The sequence below is a fragment of the Salvelinus alpinus genome, chromosome 19 (genome assembly GCF_045679555.1).
Source record: "Salvelinus alpinus chromosome 19, SLU_Salpinus.1, whole genome shotgun sequence".
Classification (NCBI taxonomy): Eukaryota; Metazoa; Chordata; class Actinopteri; order Salmoniformes; family Salmonidae; genus Salvelinus; species Salvelinus alpinus.
The window spans coordinates 4,133,847-4,161,789 of NC_092104.1; the positions used below are offsets into that span (position 1 = coordinate 4,133,847).

Consider the following 27,943-nt stretch of genomic DNA (forward strand, 5'->3'; position numbering starts at 1 on the left):
AAAATCTGCAAAATCAGCAGTGTATCAAATACTTGTTCTCCCCACTGTATATATACACTACCGTTCAATAGTTTGGGGTCACTTAGAAATGTCCTTGTTTTTGAAAGAAAAGCAAATTTTTGGTCCATTAAAATAACATCAAATTGATCAGAAATACAGTGTAGACATTGTTAATATTGTAAATGACTATTGTAGCTGGAAACAGCAGATTTTTTATGGAATATCTACATAGACGTACAGAGGCCCATTATCAGTAACCATCACTCCTGTGTTCCATTGACACGTTGTGTTAGCTAATCCAAGTTTATCATTTTAAAAGGCTAATAAAATCATTAGAAAACCCTTTTGAAATTATGTTAGCACAGCTGAAAACTGTTGTACTGATTAAAGAAGCAATTAAACTGGCCTTTTTTAGACAATTTAAGTATCTGGAGCATCAGCATTTGTGGGTTCGATTACAGGCTCAAAATGGCCAAAAACATAGAACTTTCTTCTGAAACTTGTCAGTCTATTCTTGTTCTGAGAAATGAAAGCTATTCCATGTGAGAAATTGCCAAGAAACTGAAGATCTCGTACAACGCTGTGTACTACTTATTACCCGTAACTTCAGAAATCCCCAGAATGCCCTCTGGTTGCCTTCACTACTTATTTTATTTGTGCAGTTCTGCTCTTATGTGGAGTAGTCATATTGATTGCCCTACACTTGAAGGCCAAGAAGTCTACACAATCTACTACCATTGTTTTCTCTGTAATCGAGCATTTATGCTCGCATATCACATTAACATTCTGCTGAGGTTCCACCGGTGTCCTCGGAGCGGCCATTATCTGTTGTATTAACATTCTGCCGAGGTTCCACCGGTGTCCTGGAGCATTTTGAGCAGCAGTTTTGTTATTCTGAACAGCCTCAACATAGGATACATTGTTTGTCATTTGTTTTTATAACTCTGCGCTCTCATGGCTTTCTGTTGTACTTCACATCCTCCACATGCTGCACTATGTTCTCCGTCACTGTCACGTTCTGACCTTTATTTCCTTTGTTTTTGTCTTTATTTAGTATGGTCAGGGAGGGCAGTTGGGGAGTTGGGGAGGGCAGTCTATGTTTGTTTATCTATGTTTTTCTATTTCTGTGTTTGGCCTGATATGGTTCTCAATCAGAGGCAGGTGTTAGTCGTTGTCTCTGATTGGGAACCATATTTAGGTAGCCTGTTTTGTGTTGGGTTTTGTGGGTGGTTGTCTTCAGTCTTTGTGTGTCTGCACCAGACAGAACTGTTTCGGTTTTCACATTTGTTGTTTTTGTATTTTGAGTGTTCACTTTGATTAAACAAGATGAACAATTACCACGCTGCACCTTGGTCCTCTTCTTCTCCTCCAGACGACAACCGTCACAGTTACAACATTTACCTTAACACACATTTCTCGTTGATTCCCCACCACACTTTGCACATCTCAATTTGACCTTTGGACACATGAGCAACATGCCTCATCCGTTGGCACCTAAAGCACCGAAGTGGAGGCGGCACATACTCTTTAACAGGATAACTGAGTGATGCTAACTGCACCCCATTCGGCAGATTCCCTTCAAATTGTAACAGGACAGTTGTAGTCTTTCTGCTTTTCCTCCTTTCAGAGAAGCCTTAACTTCTTCCATTGAAATTTCCACTGGCATCCTCTCCGTTTAGACATAGCCCCGGGAATGTGACATTTCACCCCCCCATTGAGTGTTCAATTTCAAAAACTTTCTTATGCTGGATTTTACTATTTGCAAAGATCAGGACCTTCCCGTAACCCATCGATTTGGCACCCTTAATCTCTTCTCTAATTGTTTTTTATTTATTTTTTATGCAAAGGGTTGAAGTACTTTCTTTCTGGCTCTGGGAACACTACCATAACTTTATAACCTTCTACTCTGACCAAAAACAAGGACATTTCTAAGTGACCCCAAACTATTGAACGGTAGTATATATATATATACGTAGATATACACACAGTTAAAGTCAGAAGATTACATACACCTTATAATGGGGTTTCAAGTTATGTCTCAAGGTGCTGTGTTGTAGCAGTAGAGGAATGATCCTTATAATGGTGTTTCAAGTTATGTCTCAAGATGCTGTGTTGTAGCAGTAGAGGAATGATCCTTATAATGGGGTTTCAAGTTATGTCTCAAGATGCTGTGCTGTAGCAGTAGAGGAATGGTCCTTATAATGGGGTTTCAAGTTATGTCTCAAGATGCTGTGTTGTAGCAGTAGAGGAATGATCCTTATAATGGGGTTTCAAGTTATCTTTAGTTAAATCTTGCCATATGTTGTTCACGAACAAAAAGATTAAGGAAGATGATGTCAGTGTTCAATTAAATGGAGAACGACTGGAAAGGGTAACAGAATTGTAAGTATTTGGGGCCTATGGTTTGATGAAAAGCTGGAGACATATTTACATTTATTGAGACTGAATGTAAGAAAGTATTACATCTTATGAGGACAATAGTTGGTCATGATTGGGGGGGGGGGGGGGGGCAGATAGGCAATCTTTACTGAATATTTGATCGTACTTTGATGAGATCGTCCATAGATTATAAGTGCTTTGTAAATGGTTCTGCGGCTTTTACATCGTTGTTGCGCCTTGATAGGATGCAAGCAAGGTCACTCAGGATGTGCGATGACGCATTTAAAACTACACCGGTAGAGGATTTATAAGTGTATACTGGGGAAATGCCTCTATCCCTTAGATGAGTTAAGCTAGCCCTGGCATACTGTGAAAGACTGAAGGGTAGTACGGTAGATCATCTTACACTGACAGTACTGGAAGACTGTTGGGAATATAAACGATATCAAAAGAAGTGTTTTGGCCGAGAGTTTGGATGAAAGGTTGATGAATATGTACTCAGACATATTATTATTGGGCCATCTGTGGCAATAGGAAATGTGCCACTGTGGTTTTATACAAGACCACATGTTGATCTGAGCCTGACAGAAGAAAACAAACAGTGGTGTGAAGAAGATCACGTAGAAACAATAGTGGATCAATATATTAGTAATCAGTTGTATTCTTGTCTTGCAGTGTATACAGACTGTTCAAAGGATCCCATGAATGGGAAGACAGGAGCAAGGTGTGTTTATTCCTGAGTTTGATGTTAATCTATGCAAAAGAGTGACTAATGATTTATCTGCATATTCAACAGAAATGGTTGTGATAATTGTTGGATTGCAATGGATAGAGGAGGAGCAACCACGAAGAGTAGTAATATGTTCAGACTCTGCATCAGTTTTGTGTAGTTTAAGATCTGGAAAATCAGAACGTGAGGTTTTATGGGTAGAAATAATGATGCTGTTGTTTGGGTTACAAAGACATGGTATTGAAACTCAGTTATGTTGAATTCCAGCTCATACAGGAGCTAATGGACATTATATAGTAGATATAATAGCAAAAAGAGCAGTGAAAAATTATATTATGGATATACACGTGGAGTTGGGTAGATGGGAAATTAAAACATTGATTCGGTAAAAATGGGTTAGATTGCCGGCAGTGACGATGGGAAGAAAGTAGTAAGGGCAGATATTTTTTTATAGTACAAGGAAATCTGTACAGGAGATAATGTCATATAATGGGAACTGAAGGGAGGAGGTTATGTTGTGTAGGATAAGGTTAGTGCATACGGGATTGAATTCATCTTTGAAATTGATAGGGAAACATGGTAGTGGAATGTGTAATGGATGTATGGTAGAGGAAACGGTTGAACATTATTATTTTGTGAAATGTATGGTGTAAAAAGGGAGAGGTTGTTTGACAGGGTCAGAGAGGTTGGTAGGGAATTATTTGATTTGAAATTCAGGGTTCGTTAATAGGGGCGGCAGGCAGCCTAGTGGTTAGAGCATTGGGTCAGTAACCAAAAGGTTGCTAGATCGAATCGTTTTGCCCCTGAACTAGGCAGTTCAGGAGCACTGTTTCTAGGCTGTCATTGTAAATAAGAATTTGTTCTTAACTGACTGGCCTGGTTAAATAAAAAAATTAATACAATATAGTGGTATAGATAGGTCGCGACCGGTCCCACACTCCAGAACAATAGGTGGCGATGTATACGTCTGTTGGTTGCAATTCGCCAATAAAAATTAAAGAAGAAGCCCAGCAGCAGCAGCTCTATATTTTTTTTACCTTCCCGGACTCCGTACATATTAGCTGTTGACAGAATCATGGCGTCCTCAATGTCACTTCTAGGTTTGGGACGGGGTTCCCTGCTAAATACAGCCACTAAAGTATTCCTGAATCCTGTCAGGTAATTATGTTTTTATTTTGTTACAGTCATATTTCTGTCGCACAACGAGGTTCTAACCTCCTATCCGTCATAACATGCCATTGTTAGCTAGTTTATGCATGTGTCATTGGTTTACTTTTGCTAGCTAGCTATTTAGCTCAGGACAAACAACAACACAAGTTACGTTTCATGATGTGTTCTTGGGATATTTATAGTGATGAGTATGGATGGATGTATTGGTTTTGTGAAAGGCAGTGTAAGTAAGTCATAGTTAGTTAGGAGTTAATAGCTAGTGCTAACGTTAGCTAGCTGCGTGTGTCCTTTAAATGTGTTAACTAGCTAGTTAGCAGCAAAGACAGTACAGTATGAAGATGGGCAGAAATTGCTTCACCTATAAAAATCCGCGATCATGCTTGTATGCGATGTCATGTCGTCGTTGGCTAGCTAAATTCATACGCAGAATAAGGTAATCTGGTTTAACGGTCGGCTCGCACCAAACTGTGCCTGTGCAGACCGTCAAAATCAATGTCACTGGTTAGATATAAATGCAGCGTTCAAAACAACTGAACTCGGAAATGTCCAACTTCTTACTTCAGTGGGTTCAAGACAACTGGGAACTCAAAATAAAAACGAGCTCCGACTGGGAAAAATTGCTTTGAATGGTCATCCAACTCGGGAACTCTGGCATCTTTATATAGCTCCTACTTTCTGACCGGAAGTCATTATTTTACCTCTTATTGTTCCGACTTCCCAGTTGTCTTAAAAGCACCAAAATTTGTTTGACGAAAATGAAAACGTGTCACTTTCACAAGAGCTGCGTTTGAATACCCATAATGACATACTGTATGCTAAGTACTTTATACTATTAGTTCATTTTAGTATACTGTAAATGAACGGTATTCTTTCAGTTGAGTGTCCTAAGCACTTCGCCTGTCTACTGGAAGTTGATGCTGTTGCTATGCAACCGCTTGTTAGCACAGCAAATTAATAGCTAGACATTTTATGACTTCGTGTGTTTGTCAATTCAATCTGGAGTGAAGAGAGTGCGCTCTGGGTGTTCATAAATTGTCAGATTGTCCGTTGGTAAATTCAGAGAGCGTTTCGCTATCGCCGTTCTGACCTCACAACGACAGTCAAGCACCCAAGCTAACTTGCTAGCTACTTCCAGACACAAATGAGAGAACACCTCACTCTGACCATTTTACTCGCCCTAGCAGAGCTGACTAGGCTGTTTACATGTTATCCAGAGCGTTGGTGACTAGGGTTGCACATTTTGGGGAATATTCAGAGGTGGAAACTTTCCGTTGGAATTAACGGGAATATATGGGAATTAATATGAATACCATTTAAATGTATATGTTTTTTTACATTGGATATATTTACCATATCATATGGAGACAAACATAAACCTTTTACCTTATCATAAGTAGACATAATTGCAAATGATTAAATCCTTCCAATATAAATTTTAAAACAATTATTACAAATTGAACTTTAATTGAGTTGACTCCACATGGGATGATTTCACTGAACAACAAAAGGGAATATTGAGTGATACCCAATGATCCATCGCATCTCCCAAAAACGTTTTCAACATCTGTAAAATGATGGTTTAGAAACTAAAGCTTTGGTTGTCTTACTCTCAGGATTCCATGTCTTCTCCCTGGACACCTCAATGTCCACCTCTTGAACATCAGACTCTGAGGCCTCATCTTCACTCACTTTCCAACCTTGTTGAGGATGGCTCGTTGTCAGGCTCAAAAAGCCTCAAATTTATGAGACACGGTAGCGATGACACCATAGGCCTTGTTGATCTCTGCACCAGACAGGATGCTCTTGCCAGCATGCTTGGGGTCCAACATGTACGCTGCGGCGTGTATGGGCTTCAGGCGGAAGTCTTCACACTTTTTGATGTATTTCAGAACTGCAGTTTCCTCTGCTTGGAGCAACAGTGAAGTGGTCAGGGCTGTATGGATTTATTCTCTAACATCTGCAAGCAGAGTATGAACATCAGACAGGATGGCATTGTCTCCCTCAATCCGTGCAATGGCTACTGTTATAGGTTTCAGGAGTTTCAGGCTGCTTACCACGCTCTCCCAAAATACATCATCCTGGAGGATCCTCTTGATGTTGCTGTCCATATCGGCAGACTGTGATATGGCCATTTCTTGGAGAGACTCCTTCCCCTCCCCACCCCAATGGGTGTTGTGGGCAGCTTTAATGTGGTGCTCTTATTCTTCTCACTTTGCTTGGTGAGGTAGATTGCTGCTATAACTTGATGACCCTTCACATGCCTAACCATTTCCTTAGCTATCTTGTAGAGTGTATCCATTGTTTTCAGTGCCATGATGTCCTTGAGGAGCAGATTCAATGCATGAGCAGTACAGCCAATGGGTGTGATGTGAGGGTAGGACTCCTCCACTTTAGACCAAGCAGCTTCATGTTCACAGAATTGTCTGTCACCAGTGCAAATACCTTCTGTGGTCCAAGGTCATTGATGACTGCCTTCAGCTCATCTGCAATGTCTGTTGTCCCTTGTGTCTGTGCTCTTGTAGAATACTGGTTGAGGGGAGGAGATGTAGTTAATTATTCCTTGCCCACGAACATTCGACCACCCATCAGAGATGATTGCAATACAGTCTGCTTTCTCTATGATTTGTGGACCTTCACTTGAGCTCTGTTGAACTCTGCATCCAGCAAATTAGTAGATAAAGCATGTCTGGTTGGAGGGGTGTATGCTGGGCAAAGAACGTTCATAAATCTCTTCCAATACACATTGCCTGTGAGCATGAGGTGAACCAGTTGCATACACAGCTCGAGCAAGACATTCATCGGCATTTCTCTGACTATGTTCCTCCATTGAGTCAAAAAAAACTTCTGATTCCAGGAGGACCATGAGCTGTTGCTATAGATAAGATGTCTGATTCATAATTTTCACCTTGAATAGACGTAGACTTTTGTCAGAGGTTGTGAGCGCTGAGGGAACTTTATGCACTTGGCCAGATGATTCCGCATCTTTGTGTTGTGTTCTTCACATATGATTTGGCACAGTATTTGCAAATGTACACAGCTTTTCCTTCTACATTTGCTGCAGTGAAATGTCTCCACACATCAGATAGTACCCGTGGCATTTTCCTGTAAAGATGAGAAAAAAGAGTAAAAAAAATACAAAATACAATTCCATGTACAGATAAATAGTTAAGCAGTTAGATTAAACAACTCCTTTGTAAAATACAGTTGAAGTTTACATACACTTAGGTTGGAGTCATTAAAACTCGTTTTTCAACCACTCCACAAATTTCTTGTTAACCAACTATAGTTTTGGCAAGTCGGTTAGGACATCTACTTTGTGCATGACACAAGTACTTTTTCCAACAATTGTTTACAGACAGATTATTTCACTTATAACTCACTGTATCACAATTCCAGTGGGTCAGAAGTTTACATACGCTAAAGTTGACTGTGCTTTTAAACAGCTTGGACAATTCCAGAAAATGATGTCAAGGCTTTAGAAGCTTCTGATAGGCTAATTGACATCATTTGAGTCAATTGGAGGTGTACCTGTGGATGTATTTCAAGGCCTACCTTCAAACGCAGTGCCTCTTTGCTTGACATCATGGGAAAATCAAAAGAAATCAGCCAAGACCTCTTTTTTTTTTTTGTAGACCTCCACAAATCAGGTTCATCCTTGGGAGCAATTTTCAAACAGCTGAAGGTACCATGTTCATCTGTACAAACAATAGTACACAAGTATAAACACCATGGGACCACGCAGCTGTCATACCGCTCAGGAAGGAGACTGGTTCTGTCTCCTAGAGATGAATGTACTTTGCTGTGAAAAGTGCAAATCAATCAATTCAATGGGTGTTGAGCACTCGTAAATTCATTCGTTATTCTGCTCTCTGGCACACTCAGATGAGAGTGCTCTGAAATCGGTGTAGATAGCCAGAGCGAATTTACAAATGCATTACGACTATGCCGCTAAGCTAAGAATGACGTGAAGAATCAATTCAATACACTTTGGGTAGTTAGCATATAGTTAATATACTGGCAAGTTTGATGTATTATTAGCCAACTAACGTTAGGTAGCTAGCTAGCATACCGGCACATACTGCTGTAATGCTATGCCAGTCGTAAGGATAGCGTAGCTAACATACCGGTACATACTGCTGTAATGCTATGCCAGTCGTAAGGATAGCGTAGCTAACATACCGGTACATACTGCTGTAATGCTATGCCAGTCGTAAGGATAGCGTAGCTAACATACCGGTACATACTGCTGTAATGCTATGCCAGTCGTAAGGATAGCGTAGCTAACAAATTGTCAGCCAACATAACATGTAATGACTTTTCAGATAAGTTACATTATTACATTGCTCAACATTTTATTAACATTTGTCATAATTATTTAAAGCAATGAATTTGTATCAGACTTCGGCTGCATATTTTCTTCAAATTTGAAAATGTAGTGAAGCCAAGCCCATTTTCGGAAGAATTGCATTATGGGCCTTAAAAGCACCCAAATACTGTCCACTGCTTGTATACTACATATTACATTTCTGTTGCAAATAGTATGTTAGTGTAGTTAGTATTCAAACACACCTAAGTACCTTCACGTGGTTGGAGTAATAACGTGTTCAACTAGTGAAGACATTGGCGGTGACTCAGCCCTCGTAGTAGGGTTAGAGGCAGAGAATCCCGGTGGAGAGGAGGGAACCCAGCCAGGCAGACAGCAAGTTGCTCCAGTGCCTTTCACCTTCACACCCCTCGACCAGACTACACTCAATCATAGGACCTAGGATCTACTGAAGAGATGAGTCTTGAGTGAAGACTTAAAGATCAAGACCGAGTCTGCATCTCTCACATGGATAGGCAGACCATTCCACAAAAATGGACAGTAAGGCGGCCTGTGTCTTGTGACCGTGGCGTACGTGTAGGTATGTACGGCAGGACCAAATCAGGAAGATGGATAGGACCAAGTCCATGTAATGCTTTGTAAACTTGCCATAAAACCATAATGGGAAGCCAGTGTAGAGGCTAGCACTGGAGTAATATGATCACATTATTTTGGAGGGGGGTTCTAGTCAAGATTCTAGCAACCGTGTTTAGCACTAACTGAAGTTTATTTAGTGCTTTATCCGGGTAGTCGGCAAATAGAGCATTGCAGTAGTCTAATCTAGAAGTGACCAAAAACATGTTTGAACTTTTCTGCAACATTTTTTCGGGACAAAGTTGCATTTTTTTAATTTATTTTTTATGTTACGTAGATGGGGAAAAACTACGTTTTTTTTAGTTAGCCAAGTTACTGACTAGGATAATTCTTTGTGTTTTTGGTGGTGATTCAATGGGAGTTAAATCACTAGAAAAGCAGCAATGCAGACAGACCAGGGCCTCTCAGAGTAGGAGTACTGATTTAGGATCAGTTTAGCCTTTTTCTTTTATATCACAATGAATGATTCCATTGACAAAGGGGGAGCTGTTCCTAGATCAATATTACATAGCGGTCTTTCACTACAGGACCCTGGAGTTATTTTATTGAAACCTTTATTTAACTAGCCAAGTCAGTTAAGAACAAAATCTTATTTACAATGACGGCCTACCCCTCGGCCAAACCCTCCCCTAACCCGGACGATGCTGGACCAATTGTGAGGAAGCAAGGTCCTCACCTGGGAGAACAGCAGCAGTCTCTCTGTTACACTCAATGCTTATGAACTGACTATTCGTATGTACATTTCCCATATCAATGACCCAAACAAAAGGGTTGATATGTTCAGCAACATGTGCAGTGATGAAAGGTACATAATGCATCTATTTTAATCTCCCTATCAGACCACTGCATGCTGTCACATGGACTTATATTAGTTGTTTATATGAAAAAATACAATTGCATTTGGTCATCCCCAAAATGTGTCCGTTGAACGTGGATAGGTGACAACCATGTGGCAGGTTTGTTGATGTGCTGCTCTGGAGTTCCATAACCCAGAAGACTCACCTGGGGACAGAGGGATGGACACATGTTAGATTTCATAAGTCTTGAAGACTTATTCCAGGGAGGAGAGAGCATGAGATGGAGTGAGTACAGTGAATCCTGTCTAACCCTTGACCCTGGATAATATGCTGGCATCACACAAGCTGACTGCCATAGTGCAGGAGGTTTACGCGGTGCAGGAGGTTTACGCGGTGCAGGAGGTTTACGCGGTGCAGGAGGTTTACGCAGTGACGGAGGTTTACGCAGTGCATCAACTATACTATTATGAGTGGAGCTTACGTCTCTGTGCTCTGGAGAGATCGCAGGTCAGAAGGCTCTAGAAGTCCTTGGACCAGTCAGTCTCTGTAGCACCTGGAGAGAGATGGATAGAGGTAGTGGGTCAGAAGGCTCTAGAGGTCTCTGTCTCTGTAGCACTTGGAGAGAGATGGATAGAGGTAGTGGGTGTGCTTGAACGAGAGCTCTCACCCCTGACCTCCCACTGGCCCAGGGCCTCCTGCCTAACCCTCTAATTGGTCTCCACTGGCCCAGGGCCTCCTGCCTAACCCTCTAATTGGTCTCCACTGGCCCAGGGCCTCCTGACTAACCCTCTAATTGGTCTCCACTGGCTCAGGGCCTCCTGCCTAACCCTCTAATTGGTCTCCACTGGCCCAGGGCCTCCCGACTAACCCTCTAATTGGTCTCCACTGGCCCAGGGCCTCCCGACTAACCCTCTAATTGGTCTCCACTGGCTCAGGGCCTCCTGCCTAACCCTCTAATTGGTCTCCACTGGCTCAGGGCCTCCTGCCTAACCCTCTAATTGGTCTCCACTGGCTCAGGGCCTCCTGACTAACCCTCTAATTGGTCTCCACTGGCTCAGGGCCTCCTGCCTAACCCTCTAATTGGTCTCCACTGGCCCAGGGCCTCCTGCCTAACCCTCTAATTGGTCTCCACTGGCTCAGGGCCTCCTGCCTAACCCTCTAATTGGTCTCCACTGGCTCAGGGCCTCCTGCCTAACCCTCTAATTGGTCTCCACTGGCTCAGGGCCTCCTGCCTAACCCTCTAATTGGTCTCCACTGGCCCAGGGCCTCCTGACTAACCCTCTAATTGGTCTCCACTGGCTCAGGGCCTCCTGCCTAACCCTCTAATTGGTCTCCACTGGCTCAGGGCCTCCTGCCTAACCCTCTAATTGGTCTCCACTGGCTCAGGGCCTCCCGACTAACCCTCTAATCGGTCTCCACTGGCTCAGGGCCTCCCGACTAACCCTCTAATTGGTCTCCACTGGCTCAGGGCCTCCCGACTAACCCTCTAATTGGTCTCCACTGGCCCAGGGCCTCCTGACTAACCCTCTAATTGGTCTCCACTGGCTTAGGGCCTCCCGACCACCTCCGTGTGTCACGCCGTGTGTCGTTATTCTGCTCTCTGGCACACTCAGATGAGAGTGCTCTGAAATCGGTGTAGATAGCCAGAGCGAATTTACAAATGCATTACGACTATGCCGCTAAGCTAAGAATGACGTGAAGAATCAATTCAATACACTTTGGGTAGTTAGCATATAGTTAATATACTGGCAAGTTTGATGTATTATTAGCCAACTAACGTTAGGTAGCTAGCTAGCATACCGGCACATACTGCTGTAATGCTATGCCAGTCGTAAGGATAGCGTAGCTAACATACCGGTACATACTGCTGTAATGCTATGCCAGTCGTAAGGATAGCGTAGCTAACATACCGGTACATACTGCTGTAATGCTATGCCAGTCGTAAGGATAGCGTAGCTAACATACCGGTACATACTGCTGTAATGCTATGCCAGTCGTAAGGATAGCGTAGCTAACAAATTGTCAGCCAACATAACATGTAATGACTTTTCAGATAAGTTACATTATTACATTGCTCAACATTTTATTAACATTTGTCATAATTATTTAAAGCAATGAATTTGTATCAGACTTCGGCTGCATATTTTCTTCAAATTTGAAAATGTAGTGAAGCCAAGCCCATTTTCGGAAGAATTGCATTATGGGCCTTAAAAGCACCCAAATACTGTCCACTGCTTGTATACTACATATTACATTTCTGTTGCAAATAGTATGTTAGTGTAGTTAGTATTCAAACACACCTAAGTACCTTCACGTGGTTGGAGTAATAACGTGTTCAACTAGTGAAGACATTGGCGGTGACTCAGCCCTCGTAGTAGGGTTAGAGGCAGAGAATCCCGGTGGAGAGGAGGGAACCCAGCCAGGCAGACAGCAAGTTGCTCCAGTGCCTTTCACCTTCACACCCCTCGACCAGACTACACTCAATCATAGGACCTAGGATCTACTGAAGAGATGAGTCTTGAGTGAAGACTTAAAGATCAAGACCGAGTCTGCATCTCTCACATGGATAGGCAGACCATTCCACAAAAATGGACAGTAAGGCGGCCTGTGTCTTGTGACCGTGGCGTACGTGTAGGTATGTACGGCAGGACCAAATCAGGAAGATGGATAGGACCAAGTCCATGTAATGCTTTGTAAACTTGCCATAAAACCATAATGGGAAGCCAGTGTAGAGGCTAGCACTGGAGTAATATGATCACATTATTTTGGAGGGGGGTTCTAGTCAAGATTCTAGCAACCGTGTTTAGCACTAACTGAAGTTTATTTAGTGCTTTATCCGGGTAGTCGGCAAATAGAGCATTGCAGTAGTCTAATCTAGAAGTGACCAAAAACATGTTTGAACTTTTCTGCATCATTTTTTCGGGACAAAGTTGCATTTTTTTTATTTATTTTTTATGTTACGTAGATGGGGAAAAACTACGTTTTTTTTAGTTAGCCAAGTTACTGACTAGGATAATTCTTTGTGTTTTTGGTGGTGATTCAATGGGAGTTAAATCACTAGAAAAGCAGCAATGCAGACAGACCAGGGCCTCTCAGAGTAGGAGTACTGATTTAGGATCAGTTTAGCCTTTTTCTTTTATATCACAATGAATGATTCCATTGACAAAGGGGGAGCTGTTCCTAGATCAATATTACATAGCGGTCTTTCACTACAGGACCCTGGAGTTATTTTATTGAAACCTTTATTTAACTAGCCAAGTCAGTTAAGAACAAAATCTTATTTACAATGACGGCCTACCCCTCGGCCAAACCCTCCCCTAACCCGGACGATGCTGGACCAATTGTGAGGAAGCAAGGTCCTCACCTGGGAGAACAGCAGCAGTCTCTCTGTTACACTCAATGCTTATGAACTGACTATTCGTATGTACATTTCCCATATCAATGACCCAAACAAAAGGGTTGATATGTTCAGCAACATGTGCAGTGATGAAAGGTACATAATGCATCTATTTTAATCTCCCTATCAGACCACTGCATGCTGTCACATGGACTTATATTAGTTGTTTATATGAAAAAATACAATTGCATTTGGTCATCCCCAAAATGTGTCCGTTGAACGTGGATAGGTGACAACCATGTGGCAACCATGTGGCAGGTTACGCAGTGGCTCACTGGCTCAGGGCCTCCCGACTAACCCTCTAATTGGTCTCCACTGGCTCAGGGCCTCCCGACTAACCCTCTAATTGGTCTCCACTGGCCCAGGGCCTCCTGACTAACCCTCTAATTGGTCTCCACTGGCTTAGGGCCTCCCGACTAACCCTCTAATCGGTCTCCACTGGCCCAGGGCCTCCCGACTAACCCTCTAATTGGTCTCCACTAGCTCAGGGCCTCCCGACTAACCCTCTAATCGGTCTCCACTGGCTCAGGGCCTCCCGACTAACCCTCTCATTGGTCTCCACTGGCTCAGGGCCTCCTGCCTAACCCTCTCATTGGTTTCTCTGACAGGAATTTACTCCAGGAGTAGAATGTTGTAGGGCTTCTCCACTCCTTATGAGTGTAGTATTAACTCTTGAAATTGTATATATTTTTTATCTATTTAACTAGGCAGGTCAGATGACGACAAATTCTTATTTACAATGACCGCCAAACCCAGACGCCACTGGGCCGCCCTAAAGGACTCTCAATCACGTCCGGTTGTGATACAGCCTGGATAATGCAATGTGAAGGAAACAATTATATCATGACTTACTGGCACGGAGTGGTCCATGTTCCTGCTGATAGCACGGTGTGCTTCATGTTCCTTCTGATAGCAAGCCTTGACCTGGATGCGTGATTCATGCCTGTAAATGACGTCAGAACTGTCATCACTAGTTACCACAGCCACAAAGTCATACATCACGCCTATTTCTATATTTTCTCTACATAGAATCTGATTTTAAAAACCTTTAGACTAACCTTATACTGAACCTTTTAAATTAAGACCAAAAACATATTTTTTCCCCATGGATTTTTACGATTTGGCCAATTTTAACTTTGTGGCTGTGGTAACTAATAACCCAACAGCGCTGCTAACTTTTATTTTATTTTTTAATATGCACAACATTTTGTGATAAAGGTTATGACAAATTACATGGCATCCATGTACATTTTTATAGCTATTATTTATATGAAGGCACCACGTATAATTTCACTAACAATTACCACCTCGACTTATTCCATCATGACATAAACAACAACGTGCTCCTTATTTGACTAGTTAGCTGCTAGTTTAGCCAGCTGCAGCCTCTGAGGCCGGGCTAATGTTGCAGCCAAACTGCTTCAAATAGGGTGATTAGCCTAGGTGGCTAGCTAGCTAAATGATAACCATGTTAATTCTGGAAGTGTTAACTATTGCTTAATTCAGGATGTAGGTTTCACTTCCCGAGTTACATCTGTAGGCATTAATCGCTAACGTGAGCTAGCTAGCTAGCCAATAAGCATTGTTTCTGACGACTCACGATCCTGCTCACTTTACATCTGCCAGATATTTAGCTACTGTAGCTAGCTAGGTAATAATGCTTTATGATAATTATCTAACTTAGGCTAAAGTGTAAAATGCAGCTGCCTAGTTGGTTAGCTAGTTAGGCAACACTCACCTTGGCTCCTTGCCATACTTCTCTGACCAACTAAACGTTACTAGTCCTTCTTGCCTACTCCCGTCTATAGGTCTTCTAGGTTTAAAACGATACGTCTGTAGTCCGGTGCTTCATTGTCAAAAGAAACCCACTAGCATACTACCGTCTGGTGCAGTCAATGGCTCAGCGTTCCAATAGTATTCACTTGATTCTACGTCAATCCTGGACAACGTTCTATTTCATATTTTTTTTTTATAGTGCGCCTGCAGCCCAGAAGTGTATATAATCTATGATATCTCCAATTTACAATGTTGGATAAATAAAATAAAGTGACGGATCAGATTCGCACATGTGGGCTACTCATTATTGTTTGGGGGGGGGTTAAAGGGAAACATGGCCTTTAACTTAACAACTCAACAAAACCTTTAGCTAGTTAACTTGATTGTGTTATAGTCTCACTCGTCTCCGCCATCTCCTTGGAGCGCAATGCTGTGACATCTGGATCTCTGTCGTCCCGGGTTGTGTAGGTCGTCAACCAGCAGGTCCGACCATGTGACTTTCCTCTTGAGAGTGGTCAGTTAGGGGGGGGGGTGACTCCAGAGGTGTGATCTCCATCTGCCTACTGTCATAATCAGTTTATCTAGTTATTAATATGCATGTAAACGTACTCAAATGTTTCACGCTACATATGAAAAGGGTGATTCACGTCTAGCCTTGCCATGGAAACATACCTGTAAAAACATTTTATGCTAGGCCTATTCTCTAAACTCATTAAAAAAAAAAAATAATCAAAGAACCCGTAGTGTGATTATCCATATCTGATTGGTTATCTGTAGCCTACGTTGTCCCTGGATTTTGGGAGCGTTCCCTGCCGCTTCAGCTGGGCCGTATTCACTAGGAAGCAAACAGGCCGAAATGGCAAGGGACCTGAATTTGTCCAATAAACTATTTTCTTTTTTCCGTAAAACAAAACGTCTTTGCTAGGGTGTGCACTAATGAATATGACCCGTTCACTAGTCTTATTTAACCGGGCTATCAGCGGGCTGGCCTTCCATGGACTAACACAGACGGGCAATCTCCCTCCCTGGCTTGCTCCAGTCCCTGGCTGGGCACTGGGGCACATTGCTGTTTTTGTGACAGGCTAATAGCCAGTAGGCCACCTTGTTGTTCATTTCTCACAGAACCGCCCCCAGTTCTTGCCCCACTGACTCAGTCGCCATGGTTTGACCAGGACTTTGTTGACTGGCTAGACTTCCTGGTTGTTTCATGACAAGCCAGCATGTTCACTACTCCACACAGAGCCATCCCAGTCCTTCCTTAGGCACTCGGTGGCGGTGAGCCGGGGACAGTTGGACGGCGAGCCAACATAAAGTGTGGTCTGTCGTCAACTCATCAGCAGACCTGGGTTCTGGATTATTTGACGTTGTTCAGATACTTTTGCTTGGCTTGATTTGATGGTGCAATGGAACCAATTGAATAATTTGAACAACCCAAACCCCTCTTATTTGGCATTCCTGGCAGGCTGGGGCAAATGCTGTGTTTTTGAAATATGTCAAATATGGGTTGAATCCAGCAGGTCCGTCTGGTTAACAGGCAAGCAGGAGCCAGAAACTCACCAGACAGAACTAATGGGGGAGGAAAATAATTCCCCCCTCGTCTGTCTCCTTTCACTGTTTCCTTCCCTCCTTTCTTCTCCTCCGCTGAGTCCTCCAAGACAGTTAATTGTCATGGAAGTTCCTAACTTGTTTACGTAATGTTGTGCCTGGTGTGTGTGTGTGTGTCTGATTCTTTGCCATGAATACCCTGTTCTAACTTCCTGCGTTGCCATTGCAGGTCGGTGAGCCTGACAGGATGGAGGCTGGCAGAGAAAGCAGGACAAGAGACGCAACTGATCACCGTGGATGAGAAGCTGGTGAGTAATAGGCTACACGCACACACACTTCCTGCTCAACGTGTCTATCGGTCACATGACAGTATCTCGCGTGTGACGGCGTCCAACTCTGCTCTCACGGTGTCCCCCACCTCCGTGTGTCACGCCATCCACGTCTCACGACATCAGTTGAGTGTTAGCCTAGTTTCCAGCTGTATGCCTCTACCCCACAAATGAATGGAACCACCTCCGTGTGTCACGCCATCCACGTCTCACGACATCAGTTGAGTGTTAGCCTAGTTTCCAGCTGTATGCCTCTACCCCACACATGAATGGACCCACCTCCGTGTGTCACGCCATCCACGTCTCACGACATCAGTTGAGTGTTAGCCTAGTTTCCAGCTGTATGCCTCTACCCCACACATGAATGGAACCACCTCCGTGTGTCACGCCATCCACGTCTCACGACATCAGTTGAGTGTTAGCCTAGTTTCCAGCTGTATGCCTCTACCCCACACATGAATGGACCCACCTCCGTGTGTCACGCCATCCACGTCTCACGACATCAGTTGAGTGTTAGCCTAGTTTCCAGCTGTATGCCTCTACCCCACACATGAATGGACCCACCTCCGTGTGTCACGCCATCCACGTCTCACGACATCAGTTGAGTGTTAGCCTAGTTTCCAGCTGTATGCCTCTACCCCACACATGAATTGAACCTATAAGTTGTTTTATAAATATAATTGTAAATGTCATCAAATAGATTAGAAATATCACAGCCTGTTTGAACAATCTCCTCCCCCCCTGAAGGTTGTCTCTCCCAACACATTAGATCGTACAGAGCTCCCAAGTCAAAGGCTATTTTCATGTTTCTAGACATCCAAGGTCTTCACAGTCGTCCTTCTCATCTGTTGTATAACATAAACATTGATAAGCAGCCTTAGGCGTGCTTTGAACATACTGTACCAAGGCTGGCTGTGTTTTATAAGAACATTTTATTTAACACTGCAGGTGAAGTAATGGGGAGATAAGATGGGAGGTGGTGTAAGTGGATGGATGTTGTGTCCTTCCCAGACCCTGAGCTGGCCACCCTGGCACAGACAGACAAAAGCCTTTGGCCGGCTCAAGGTCTGGCTACATCCAAATGGTACCTTGTTCCCTATGGGCCCCTGGTCAAAGGTAGGTGCATTATATAAGGAATTGGGTACCATTTAGAGAAGCAGCCCCTCTCTGTCTGTCTGTCTCCTCAGTCCTCACAGCAGGAGACACAGTGAGGAGAAAAGGGGACCAAAGAATGAATGAGGGACTCCAGCCACTTGCATTCATTCACACGCAGAAGACGGTGCTTCAGCATTGTGGGCAACAGAGATTTTCCATTGTGGTGGAGAGAGAAGCTTAAAGGGGAAATCCGCAAATAAATCCCCCCCCCCCCCCAACACTGTTTCAAAAGAAAAGCTGAGGGATGAGGCTAGAGAAATGTAACCACTCTCAAATTCATAGACTATATCAACATTATAGTTTCAACTATGTTTTGAGGCTATAGAATGTTTGTTTACGTTTAATTTGTTTACAAACATTGGAATAAAACAAGTTTATAATTTGGGTTAAGATGGGATGCGACAGTTGAACTAAGATCATGATGCATTTGTTTAAGTTATATTCTATTTAAGAATCATTTGGTAGTTTTCATTCATTTTTACAAGTCAGGAAATTGTTGTAGAAACTGCAGATTGACCATTTTAATGCTCAGTCAGACTGGCCAAGAGAGAGGACAGGAGGATATAATGGGACTGGCCAATCAGACATGAAAATGTTTACATTTCAGTCATTTAGCAGATGCTCTCATGTAGAGTGACTTACAGTTAGTTCATTCGTCTTAAGATAGCTAGGTGGGACAACCACATTACAGGCATAGTAAATACACCTTTCAATAAAGTCGCTTATCAGCAAAGTCAGGACAAGAAAGGTGGGGGGCGGGGGGGGTCCAAGTGCAAGTGTTTGTTCGGGAAAGTTTTTAAATATCTATCTTTTGGGGGGGGGGGGGGGTATAGGTAAAGAGGGGTATTATTTAAAAAACACTTAGAAGAGGTAGGTTTTCAGATATTTTCAGGAAGATGGACAGGGACTCTGCTGTCCTAGTTTCAGGGGGAAGATGGTTCCACGATTGGGGTGCCAGGATAGAGAAGAGCTCTGATTGGGCTGAGCGGGAGCTGCCCTCCCGTAGAGGTGGGAGGGCTAAGAGACCTGTGGTGTCAGAACGGAGTGCTCGGATTGGGGGTGTTGTCCAGGGTCACTCCAAGATTCTTTGCACTGTTGGAGGGCGACACTGTGGAGTTGTCAACCGTGACGGAGAGGGCTTTGAGCGGGCAGGCCTTCCCCGGGAGGAAGAGCAGCTCCGTGTTTTTGAACTTGAGGTGGTGGGCAGACATACAAGTTGAGATATCTGCCAGGTACGCAGAGATGCGTGTCGCCACCTGGGTGTCAGATTGACGTAAGGAGAAAAGTAGTTGAGTATCATCCTCATAGCAATGATAGGAGAGACCATGTGAGGATATGAGGGAGCTGAGTGACTTGGTGTATAGAGAGAAGAGGAGAGGTCCATCCTCATAGCAGTGATAGGAGAGACCATGTGAGGATATGACAGAGCTGAGTGACTTGGTCTATAGAGAGGAGAGGTCCATCCTCATAGCAGTGATAGGAGAGACCATATGAGGATATGACAGAGCACAGTGACTTGGTGTATAGAGAGAAGAGGAGAGGTCCATCCTCATAGCAGTGATAGGAGAGACCATGTGAGGATATGAGGGAGCTGAGTGACTTGGTGTATAGAGAGAAGAGGAGAGGGCCTAGAACTGAGCCCTGGGGGACACCAGTAGTGAGAGTACGTGGTGCAGACTCAGATCCTCTCCACGTCACCTAGTAGGAGCGTCCTGCCAGGTAGGTTGCAATCCAAGAGTGTGCAGGGCCTGAGACGCCCAGCCCTGAGAGAGTGGAGAGGAGGATCTGATGGTTCACGGTGTCTGAAGGCAGAGGATAGATCTAGGAGGATAAGAACAGAGGGGAGAGAGAGAGAGTCAGCTTTGGCAGTGCGGAGAGCCTCCGTGACACAGAGAAGCGCAGTCTCGGTTAGATCTAGGAGGATAAGAACAGAGGAGAGAGAGAGCGAGTTAGCTTTGGCAGTGCGGAGAGCCTCCGTGACACAGAGAAGCGCAGTCTCGGTTAGATCTAGGAGGATAAGAACAGAGGAGAGAGAGAGCGAGTTAGCTTTGGCAGTGCGGAGAGCCTCCGTGACACAGAGAAGAGCAGTCTCGGTTGAGTGATCCGTTTTTGAAACCTAACTGGGTCAAGATCGTTCTGAGAGAGAGACGGCGTGCTCAAGTGTTTTGGAAAGAAAAGAAAGGGTCTCCAGAGATGGTCTGGAGGAGGGAATGGGGTAGAGTGGGCAGGTTGTCGGGCAGCCACACCTCACTAGTCACAGGATTTCATCTGGAGAGAGAGGGAGGATTTATTGAACCTTTATGTAACTAAGTCTGGTAAGAACACGTTCTTATTTACAATGGTGGCCTACCGGGGAACACTGGGTTAACTGCCTTGTTCAGGGGCAGAACGATGTATTTTTACCTTGTCAGCTCAGGGGGGATTCGATCTAGCAACCTTTCGGTTACAGGATGAGCGACCTTTCGGTTACAGTAAAGATGAGCGACCTTTCGTTTACAGTAAAGAGGTCAAGCATATTGCCTTGAGAGTTGGAGGGGATTGGGAAACGGTGAGGTCAAGGACGGGACAGCGAGAGAGAAGTGAATCGAAAGGCAGACGTCGGGCGTTTGAAGTTGCCAAGTACGAAGAGCGGTGAGCCACCGTCAGGAAATGAGCTTTTCAAGGTGTCAAGTTCATTGAGGAACTCTCTAAGGGCACCTGGTGGGCGATAGATGACAACAATGTTAAGCTTGAGTGGACCAGTGACAGCATGGAATTCAAATGAGGAGATGGACAGGTGAGAGAGAGAGAGAGGGAGAAGAGAGAATCTCCAGTGAGGAGAAATGAGCAGCCCTGTGCCACCGCCGGCGACGACCAGATGCTCTCGGACTAGGAGAGAAAACGTAGTCAGATGAAGAAAGAGCAGCTGGAGTAACCGTATCCTCTGGGGTGATCCATGTCTCCTTCAGGGCCAAAAAGTCTAGGGACTGAAGGTCAGCGTAGGTTGAGATGAACTCTGCGGTGTTAAACGACGATCAGCAGTTCCCGAGCGCTGCCAGAGACCAGGAATTCCACATGGGTTGTGCGCTCAGGGTACACTAAATTATAAGGGTTGCAGCCAAGGGGTGGGGAGCGTCTGTGAAGCCTACGGGGACAGGAGCGAACAGGTTGCCAAAGCGGCAAAAGATCAAAATGAGAATCTGTAAATAACTAGGTAAGATAATGAAGTGAGAGTGGAACCTTTCTCTCTTTCCTTCCGGCAACAACTCGGCAGAACCGTCTTTGTTTTTCCAACGAGACCGCCACTGACAACGACTGCCGCTTACAGCTACCGCTGAGAAAACACTATTTGCCAGTTGCCTAGCAGAGGTGAAGTGCACACCTCCCAGACAGACAGGAGGCTATATTCTATACTGGGACTGGATTAGACAGACAGACAGGAGGCTATACTCTATACTGGGACTGTTTAGACAGACAGACAGGAGGCTATACTCTATACTGGGACTGGCCCCACAGACAGACAGGAGGCCTTACTGGGACTGGCCCGACAGACAGACAGACAGCAGACTATACTGGGACTGGCCCTACAGACAGACAGACAGACAGGAGGCCTTACTGGGACTGGTTAGACAGACAGGAGGCCTTACTGGGACTGGTTAGACAGACAGACAGGAGGCTATAGTGGGACTGGCCAGACAGACAGACAGGAGGCTATAGTGGGACTGGCCAGACAGACAGACAGGAGACTATAGTGGGACTGGCCAGACAGACAGACAGGAGACTATACTGGGACTGGCCCGTTAGACAGACAGACAGGAGACTATAGTGGGACTGGCCCGTTAGACAGACAGACAGCAGACTATACTGGGACTGGCCCTACAGACAGACAGACAGACAGGAGACCTTACTGGGACTGGTTAGATAGACAGGAGGCCTTACTGGGACTGGTTAGACAGACAGGAGGCCTTACTGGGACTGGTTAGACAGACAGACAGGAGGCTATAGTGGGACTGGCCAGACAGACAGACAGGAGACTATAGTGGGACTGGTTAGACAGACAGGAGACTATAGTGGGACTGGCCCGTTAGACAGACAGGAGACTATAGTGGGACTGGCCCGTTAGACAGACAGACAGACAGGAGACTATAGTGGGACTGGCACGTTAGACAGACAGACAGACAGACAGGAGACTATAGTGGGACTGGCACGTTAGACAGACAGACAGACAGACAGGAGACTATAGTGGGTGGGACTGGCACGTTAGACAGACAGACAGACAGGAGACTATAGTGGGACTGGCCCGTTAGACAGACAGACAGACAGGAGACTATAGTGGGACTGGCACGTTAGACAGACAGACAGACAGGAGACTATAGTGGGACTGGCCCGTTAGACAGACAGACAGACAGGAGACTATAGTGGGACTGGCCCGTTAGACAGACAGACAGACAGGAGACTATAGTGGGACTGGCCCGTTAGACAGACAGACAGACAGGAGACTATAGTGGGACTGGCACGTTAGACAGACAGACAGACAGACAGGAGACTATAGTGGGACTGGCCAGACAGACAGACAGGAGACTATACTGGGACTGGCCCGTTAGACAGACAGACAGACAGAGACTATAGTGGGACTGGCACGTTAGACAGACAGACAGACAGGAGACTATAGTGGGACTGGCCCGTTAGACAGACAGACAGACAGGAGACTATACTGGGACTGGCCCGTTAGACAGACAGACAGGAGACTATAGTGGGACTGGCACGTTAGACAGACAGACAGACAGGAGACTATAGTGGGACTAGTTAGACAGACAGTAGGCCTTACTGGGACTAGTTAATTGAACTGTTAATATAATGATTATAATAACTCTATAGTTGGAATATAGTGGATAGCACTTTGAATACGTTGTTTAACATGACAACGAATTAATAAACCAGGGAAGAATTATTAACAGGGTAGGAACCAAAAGTGTTTCAGTGTTTCCAGGTGACCCTAACTAGATGTTACATTATAGAACGCTAGTGCAGAGCATCATCTCACCCACATTGTTGCGTCCGTCTGACCATGAAGACTGAACGGTAAGAAAAAGGTTCATGACTCCGTGGTGGAGTCACCGCTCTCTCCTTCAGTGACAGAGCACAGGGCTTGGTGTGATTTTTAGAGGCATGCAGCAGGAGAGGGACAGAAATGACTCAAGTAGCAAATGGAGTTCAACCTATAAGAAGTGATCTATACTCCCCGGAGTGGCGTATCACATTGAAATACCGTTACAGGTCAAGTAAAAAAAATAAATAATCAAACCGGTTCCATTTCCCCCCCCCTCCCTCAAAAATCTGTTTAGGCAGAGGGAGGGAGATTTACCATCCTGCACTCTGCCCTACCTTCCCCTGCCCTGCCCTACCTTCCCCTGCTCTGCCCTCTGCCGACCCACTTTTGTTAGTAATTACTGTTTGATTTAGCATGCTGTGGTACTCCAGGACCCGGCTGACAGGCTGGCCACTGATACACAGCTTGACATGAAATGTCTGCTCTCTCTACAAGCAGGCTGACTGGCCCTGCAGCCCCCCTCTACTCAACCAGCTAGTACGTTACAGACACTGAGACAGGACTGGTCAGCTCAGCTAGGCGTAAAGGAGAGGCAGAAGTACTCTGCTTGATCTCTCTCTCTCTCTCTCTCTGTTAGCGAGCTAGAGCCCTCCTCTCCCTTCCTCGTTCACATAAAGGCAAACCAATCACCGTAAAGCGCTTGTGAAGCTTTGTTCTAGTCTTCTAAAGTAAACTATGGTTTTATGGGAGGGGGAGAGGATTGTGGGAGGGGGGGGGGGATTGTGGGAGGGGAGGAGAGAGGATTGTGGGAGGGGAGGAGAGAGGATTGTGGGAGAGGAGAGGATTGTGGGAGAGGAGTGGAGGGTGTAACATTGACTAGGTATTTAGAACTGAAGGTTCCAGCTGGTTTGTTTGGCATCAGTTGGCAGCAGTGACTAGTGTCCTGTTTGTTTGGTGCCATTTTCTCTCGTTATTTCATCCGGGTTATCTTTGGAGAGACTAGAGCTGATTTCATCCCTTTTAACATTGTCCAAAATATGATGATGATGATGATTTACGTAGACAGCAGGTGAGGCGGTAGTGGTTAGAGTGTTGGGCCAGTAACCGAAACGTTGCTGGTTCGAATAGCTGAGTCGACAAGGTTAAATTAAAAGGTTAAATTGTCGATGTGCCCTTGAGCAACGCACTTAACCCTAATTCGCTCCAGGTGTGTTACGATTGGTGACCCTGTACAACAACACCTATCATACTACTATGACTGACCCTGTAAAACAACACCTATCATACTACTATGACTGACCCTGTAAAACAACACATCATACTACTATGGCTGACCCTGTAAAACAACACCTATCATACTACTATGACTGACCCTGTACAACAACACCTATCATACTACTATGACTGACCCTGTAAAATTACACATCATACTACTATGGCTGACCCTGTAAAACAACACCTATCATACTACTATGACTGACCCTGTAAAACAACACCTATCATACTACTATGACTGACCCTGTAAAACAACACCTATCATACTACTATGACTGACCCTGTAAAACAACACCTATCATACTACTATGACTGACCCTGTAAAACAACACCTATCATACTACTATGACTGACCCTGTACAACAACACCTATCATAATACTATGACTGACCCTGTAAAACAACACCTATTATACTACTATGACTGACCCTGTAAAACAACACCTATCATACTACTATGGCTGACCCTGTAAAACAACACCTATCATACTACTATGACTGACCCTGTAAAACAACACCTATCATACTACTATGGCTGACCGTGTAAAACAACACCTATCCTCTGAATGAGACTTTTTGAAAAATATTGTGTGCTGCAGTATTTAAAAATTGTTGTTGAATTATTGCCCCCTCTTTAAATAGTTGTGGGTTATCAGTACTGACAGGAGTAAAATGTCCCCCCCGTCTCAGTACTGACAGGAGGAGAGTAAAATGTCCCCCCCATCTCAGTACTGACAGGAGGAGAGTAAAATGTCCCCCCCATCTCAGTACTGACAGGAGGAGAGTAAAATGTCCCCCCATCTCAGTACTGACAGGAGGAGAGTAAAATGTCCCCCCCATCTCAGTACTGACAGGAGGAGAGTAAAATGTCCCCCCATCTCAGTACTGACAGGAGGAGAGTAAAATGTCTCCCCCATCTCAGTACTGACAGGAGGAGAGTAAAATGTCCCCCCATCTCAGTACTGACAGGAGGAGAGTAAAATGTCTCCCCCATCTCAGTACTGACAGGAGTAAAATGTCTCCCCCATCTCAGTACTGACAGGAGGAGAGAAATGTCTCCCCCATCTCAGTACTGACAGGAGGAGAGTAAAATGTCTCCCCCATCTCAGTACTGACAGGAGTAAAATGTCTCCCCCATCTCAGTACTGACAGGAGGAGAGAAATGTCTCCCCCATCTCAGTACTGACAGGAGGAGTAAAATGTCTCCCCCATCTCAGTACTGACAGGAGGAGAGTAAAATGCCTCCCCCATCTCAGTACTGACAGGAGGAGAGTAAAATGTCTCCCCCATCTCAGTACTGACAGGAGGAGAGTAAAATGTCTCCCCCATCTCAGTACTGACAGGAGGAGAGTAAAATGTCTCCCCCATCTCAGTACTGCCAGGAGGAGAGTAAAATGTCTCCCCCATCTCAGTACTGACAGGAGGAAAGTAAAATGTCCCCCCATCTCAGTACTGACAGGAGGAGAGTAAAATGTCTCCCCCATCTCAGTACTGACAGGAGGAGAGTAAAATGTCCCCCCCATCTCAGTACTGACAGGAGGAGAGTAAAATGTCTACCCCATCTCAGTACTGACAGGAGGAGAGTAAAATGTCTCCCCCATCTCAGTACTGACAGGAGGAGAGTAAAATGTCCCCCCCATCTCAGTACTGACAGGAGGAGAGTAAAATGTGTCTGTCTGAACTGAGCAGAGCGTCTCTAGTCTGCAGCCTCTGGTACTGCAGCCTTTGGTACTGCTGCCTCTGGTACTGCTGCTCTGCTCAACTATTTTTTTTGTTGATTTATGGCTCAAAACCTACCTTTTTTAGCGATGTCCACTCAGCAGTGTCCACTCAGCAGTGTCCACTCAGCAGTGTCCACTCAGCAATGTCCACAGTGTCCACTGAGCAGTGTCCACAGTATCCGCTCAGCTGTGTCCACAGTGTCCGCTCAGCAGTGTCCACAGTGTCCGCTCAGCAGTGTCCACAGTGTCCGCTCAGCTGTGTCCACAGTGTCCGCTCAGCAGTGTCCACAGTATCCGCTCAGCAGTGTCCACAGTATCCGCTCAGCAGTGTCCACAGTGTCCGCTCAGCAGTGTCCACAGTGTCCGCTCAGCAGTGTCCACAGTGTCCGCTCAGCAGTGTCCACAGTGTCCGCTCAGCAGTGTCCACAGTGTCCGCTCAGCAGTGTCCACAGTGTCCGCTCAGCAGTGTCCACAGTGTCCGCTCAGCAGTGTCCACAGTGTCCGCTCAGCAGTGTCCACAGTGTCCGCTCAGCAGTGTCCACAGTGTCCGCTCAGCAGTGTCCACAGTGTCCGCTCAGCAGTGTCCACAGTGTCCGCTCAGCAGTGTCCACAGTGTCCGCTCAGCAGTGTCCACAGTGTCCGCTCAGCAGTGTCCACATTGTCCGTTCAGCTGTGTCCACAGTGTCCGCTCAGCAGTGTCCACAGTGTCCGCTCAGCAGTGTCCACAGTGTCCGCTCAGCAGTGTCCACAGTGTCCGCTCAGCAGTGTCCACAGTGTCCGCTCAGCAGTGTCCACAGTGTCCGCTCAGCAGTGTCCACAGTGTCCGCTCAGCAGTGTCCACAGTGTCCGCTCAGCAGTGTCCACAGTGTCCGCTCAGCTGTGTCCACAGTGTCCGCTCAGCTGTGTCCACAGTGTCCGCTCAGCAGTGTCCACAGTGTCCGCTCAGCAGTGTCCACAGTGTCCGCTCAGCAGTGTCCACAGTGTCCGCTCAGCAGTGTCCACAGTGTCCGCTCAGCAGTGTCCACAGTGTCCGCTCAGCAGTGTCCACAGTGTCCGCTCAGCAGTGTCCACAGTGTCCGCTCAGCAGTGTCCACAGTGTCCGCTCAGCAGTGTCCACAGTGTCCGCTCAGCAGTGTCCACAGTGTCCGCTCAGCTGTGTCCACAGTGTCCGCTCAGCAGTGTCCACAGTGTCCGCTCAGCAGTGTCCACAGTGTCCGCTCAGCAGTGTCCACAGTGTCCGCTCAGCAGTGTCCACAGTGTCCGCTCAGCAGTGTCCACAGTGTCCGCTCAGCAGTGTCCACAGTGTCCGCTCAGCAGTGTCCACAGTGTCCGCTCAGCAGTGTCCACAGTGTCCGCTCAGCAGTGTCCACAGTGTCCGCTCAGCAGTGTCCGCAAATTCCGCTCAGCAGTGTCCGCAAATTCCGCTCAGCAGTGTCCGCAAATTCCGCTCAGCAGTGTGCGCAAATTCCGCTCAGCAGTGTGCGCAAATTCCGCTCAGCAGTGTCCGCAAATTCCGCTCAGCAGTGTCCGCTCAGCAGTGTCCGCTCAGCAGTGTCCGCTCAGCAATGTCCGCAAATTCCGCTCAGCAGTGTCCGCAATGTCCGCTCAGCAGTGTCCGTTTATTGCCCTAACCATTAACCAAGTGTTATGGCATTTTCATCTTCTTAACATGCTAGTAACCATT

At 45.5% G+C, this 27,943-nt stretch overlaps 1 protein-coding gene across 1 annotated transcript in view; it reads left to right on the forward strand.

Annotated features, from left to right (window-relative positions):
• Positions 1-4,050: 4,050 nt before the first annotated feature.
• ndufs4 (NADH:ubiquinone oxidoreductase subunit S4) overlaps positions 4,051-27,943 on the forward strand; it is a 50,063-nt gene continuing 26,170 nt past the window's right edge. Inside the window, exons 1-2 of the mRNA XM_071352073.1 lie at positions 4,051-4,267; positions 16,981-17,059. Coding sequence (XP_071208174.1) covers positions 4,185-4,267; positions 16,981-17,059 — 162 coding nt within the window. The 5' untranslated portion in view covers positions 4,051-4,184. The remainder of the gene's footprint in view (positions 4,268-16,980; positions 17,060-27,943) is intronic.